The 4611-nt window shown below is 33.8% G+C and overlaps 1 protein-coding gene across 1 annotated transcript; it reads right to left on the minus strand.

Moving 5' to 3' along the window:
* Positions 1–1055: 1055 nt before the first annotated feature.
* LOC149217520 (uncharacterized) lies at positions 1056–2144 on the minus strand. The gene is made up of 2 exons (XM_089391378.1): positions 1466–2144; positions 1056–1347 (listed from the first exon to the last, which is right to left on the minus strand). The coding sequence occupies exons 1-2, from the start codon at positions 2046–2048 to the stop codon at positions 1097–1099; spliced, it is 834 nt and encodes a 277-aa protein (XP_089247504.1). The 5' UTR covers positions 2049–2144; the 3' UTR covers positions 1056–1096.
* Between the last annotated feature and the right edge of the window lie 2467 nt (positions 2145–4611).

A 4611-nucleotide genomic window follows, 5' to 3' on the forward strand; every position in this document is an offset into this window, starting at 1 on the left:
TTGAGAGGTTAATTGTTTTACCTCTTCTTAATAGTTGTCAATTGTCTATTGTTTGAGCTTCTGCCGTCATATTTTTAAATATTCTAGAAATTTACAATCACATAAATTTAACAATAAACCACTTTGATTTAAATTTTTTTCAAACTTTTATATAACATATTATTATGCTCATTAACTCTAACTTTTTTTTATTAATTTAATGATAATTATATTTAATTTTGGCTGCTAGCTATACAAAAGATTTGCGATTTCATTTCATGAATTTTTCCAAATTTAATAAGTCAGATAAACCTAAACTAGGGATTAGAGGAGGACAGATTCCTGGTTTAGGTTTGCGTGACTTATTAAATTTCTGCCGATTTTATCCAAATGAAGCGGTCCATGTATTTCAAATATTTATAAAAGACTATAATTGTTGTAGTCAAAGGTTAATAAAACTTCCATAGAAATTGAAAAAGGTTAAATGAAGCGGCTTATTGTTGAACCCGTGTAGATTGCAGATTTCCTTGGAAATTTGATCTTAGAAAAGGGTCAAATAATTAACTTTTATGATTTTGATATATTTTCAAAATCTGAACATAAAAATATATCAATAAATTCAGTTTTCAGATTTCAAATAATAAACTTTTAAGATTTTGATATATTTTCAAAATCTGAACATAAAAATATATGAGTAAATTCAGTTTTCAATATTGTGAATAATGTTTACTATGTATAAGGACTTTATTGACTTCTCCTAGAAATTAAAAAAAACAAAAGAAGCAGCCTAAAACAACCGCAAGGAGGAGGGGCATAGTGTTAAAATATCCAACTCTGGCTGACTATTGATATTTATATAAAATTTGAGTCGGTTACATAAATTAAATTTGTCTCTTCGAATACTGTTGAGGCCACAAAGTGTTGGCGGCCAGACAGTTTACATAAATTAAATTGGCCTCTTCGAATAGTGTTGAGGCCAGACAGTGTTGGCGGCCAGACAATGTTGGCCCTTCGAACTTTGGTGTGTTGAGGCGGTGACTGAGGAGGCGGTGAAGACTGAGGCGGCGGGGCGGTGATGAAATACCTAATGAGATAATTAGTATCTGTAATGAGATAATTAGGTATCTAACACATCCAACTCATCTGGAAAAGAATTGAGATCCAGAAGTTTAGGCTCTCCTAAGTTTCGCTTCATATCATCCAACTCATCTGGAAAGGAATTGAGATCCAGAAGTTTACGCTCTCCTTCGCTTCTCTCCATATCATTCAACTCAACTGGCAAATTGAGATCTGGAAGTTTAAGTTTTTCTTCCTTTGTCTTCCTATTTGAATTTGAACCTTCAGGATCGCATTCAGTCATAATAATTTCTACACCAATAACACAAGATTAAGAAAAGATTAGATTTTCCTATAAGTTTTCAACATCAGTAAAAGCTTCATTCCTTTCTATTTTTATGTATATTTTCATGTTGAATATTTGTGTTACCTGAATAAGGGGATAGAGAATCACTGGCAGCTACTTCTGCATCACTTATTATCTTGATATCTGTTCTCTTCCTCTTCCTAGAGTCCACCAGAGATACAAAAGATGCAAGTTCAGAGTGGTAATCAACGGCTGCTTTCAACAAGCAGACGTTCTCCACAGAAACACAACTCCTTTGATTTGCATATGGACCAGCTGACCATAGCACCTGAAATTGGCATTTACACAGTTCAATATGCTCGCCATCTAACGAATGGTGGTGGTCGGAATGATGAATTTCTTGTACAACAGCATTAAAAAATCTATTATCATAGCCATCGCTTGTGCAGGATGCGCATATACACATTCCCACTTTCACTTGGCTGCAATGATCATCTTGAAGCTGCTCCGATGCGAGTCGAAACCTGGACCTCACCTCCTCTCCACTGCTGAACTTCTCGGGTCTCCATATCTCGTCGTGTACGTTGGAGAACCCTTTGTAATGCACGTGAAGGCAAGAATCCACCAGGCTAATGGTGACATCGTACCATGCACCATCTTCCCACTGATACTCCACATCTGGAGACTTGTTATCTGTGTTACCCATTGCCAATGTTTGATGAGGCACTCAACTGCTACAACTGATGAGGCACTCAACTGCTACAACTGCTATATGACATCACCAAGCAAATAGGTCAATTATGGTTTTACATAGAAACTGATTTCAGTAGGAAAAACCTAGAACCATTCGTAAAACCTTAAATTATTAACATGCATTAAATTCTGTATGAGTAATAACATTTTGAGTACTTAAAATTATATAAAAATAAAGTCAAATTAAAAATTAAAATATTAATTATTATAATTATAATTAATGATTAAAATAGTTTAGATCTATATTAAGTATAAATTTACACGAAAATAAATAAACTTATTTTAAATTAAAAAAGATTTGATCTCTTTAAATATTTAATAAATACAAAATTAAAATGAATTTAAAATAATATTAATACTATAATTTATCATAATGAATTTAAACTTAAATACTAACCTTATTAAATTAATAGTGGACAACTCATGAATTTCCCTATAAAGAGAATGTGTGTTGAGAAAGGGTACTAAAAATCCAATATCAATGAATATAAATAAAATTAAAGAGAATGTGTGTTGAGAAAGGGTACTAAAAATCCAATATCAATGAATATAAATAAAATTATAGTGGTTTATATTATTATTAAAAATAAAAGATAAAGTATAAATAAATAAAAAGTATTTATATATATATAATGTTTTATTGATAACCACGCTGGCAGGTTTCAAAGTTGAAGACAGATCTGGTGTTTCTTAAGAGATACAGAGACTCTCCGTCATCCCGTTCTTCGCCCAGATTAATCATGGCCTGCATAATCCCTTTAATCATCGGATTTTCCTTAAAGCCAGTTTAGCTTTAATAAGCGCTGAAATCGGCAAGGTCAGAAGATCTTTAAATCTTCTCTCTGGCAATCTCTTGGGATTGCTTATTTCCTGCAGGCCTATTTCCGGCCTCCCTTTGGGCCAGAATCGATGCTTGTTCGGCCATTAAATCCTTGAGGTTAGAGGAAATTCGGACACAGAAACAGTGTTTGAAGTTTCATAAATTAGCTTCGAAATCCTCTATAGCCTCCCATAGCCGGGTCTCAGCCGGCCAGAAGTCTACGCTCAGGATTTGGTGGCGTGTGAGGTTTCTGATTTTCTGCCTTCGCTTGAGGTGTTTGGAAGCTCTGGAAAAAGCGCGGAACCAATTTGCAAGTTTCGTTGCAGTCTGAACCAAGTCGGGTCTGCAGCGTGTTTCCGGTCAATGGTTTGGACTCCAACCTCCCCATACGGTGCTCTCTGTCTGAGTTTATGTCTGGTTTTATTATTAGTGATAATAACAATAATAAATTTAATATTATTAATAATAATTATGATAATAATATTATTAATATTAATGAGTATAATAATATTATTAATAATAATTATAATAATTATGATAATATTATTAATAATAATATTTATAAGAATGGTATTAATAATAATAATTATAATGATAATATTATTAACAATAATATAGATAATAATAATAATAATGGTAATATTAATTATATTAAGAATAAGAATAATAATAGTAATATTAGTTATAATAATAATGTGGGTGTTGGTAATAATAAAATTAAGATGGATAATAATAATAATGAAGAGGACAACGTAATTAATTTTAGGTCGAGGAATAATAACATAGAAGGTAGTAGTAAGATATTGGATAATAATAGGTCAAAAGTTCTTAACGGGTTCAATAATTCTAAGTTTAAGAAGGATAATAGTAGGTTTGATCCTCCTCCCCCTCCTTCTCATAGTAATAAAAAGGTTGTTAATTTGTCTAGTTTCTCTTTTCCCCCTTCCGTTTTTAAGGTTTTAGGCAAAGGTTTGAATTTTGCCTTGGCCCCTAAAAGGATCCCTGTTGATGACATTATTTGTGACATAGAGTTTGGGATTCATGGTTTACCTGATAGTGTTAAAAACACCATTAGGCACGATTGTGTTGTTGTCCTTACGAAGGCTAAGCCCCTTTAGAGCAACCTTAGCAGGCACGAATTTGAAGCCCTAAAATCTTTGAATCAGAACAATGATATTGTTGTTTTGAAGACTGACAAGGGTGGGGCTGTTGTCATTCTTAACAAGGAAGACTACCACAATAAAATGTTGGAGCATCTTCATAATAGTAGGAGCTATAAGAAGCTTCCCAAAAACTCGTTAAAGAAGATCTCCAGGAATGTGGCCCTTGCCATCAAGTCCAGTAGCTCGGTAGGTCCCCTGCATAGTAAACTCATTGAGAGCAATCCTATCACGCCTAGAATCTATGGTGTCACTAAAATTCATAAGGAAGGAGCTCCCCTTAGTCAACACCATTGGAGGTCCTAACTATCTTCTAGCAAAGTTCCTTGCCTTGAAGCTTAAACCCTTGGTTGGTCGTACAGGGTCCTTCGTTAAAGACTCAGCCTCTTTTATAGAGGAGCTCAAGGACATTAAGTTGGACTTTGGAGACATTCTGGTCAGTGTTGATGTGGTTTCCTTGTACACTTGCATCCCTATAAATGAGGCCATGGAGGTAATCAATTGTCTAACCGATCTTGATACCGCTCGGTTAGTTG

Source organism: Pinus tabuliformis, chromosome 1_1 (assembly GCF_031772625.1).
Source record: "Pinus tabuliformis cultivar Carrire ecotype Pingquan chromosome 1_1, CPIR1, whole genome shotgun sequence".
Taxonomy (NCBI): Eukaryota; Viridiplantae; Streptophyta; class Pinopsida; order Pinales; family Pinaceae; genus Pinus; species Pinus tabuliformis.

Bases quoted from the DNA above. Each gene is read 5' to 3' on its own strand.
- LOC149217520 (XM_089391378.1), bottom strand. From the start codon at position 2,048: ATGGGTAACACAGATAACAAGTCTCCAGATGTGGAGTATCAGTGGGAA. The intron at 1,348-1,465 runs GTAACACAAATA...TTATTGGTGTAG, and splicing joins TTCTCTATCCCCTTATTCAG to AAATTATTATGACTGAATGC.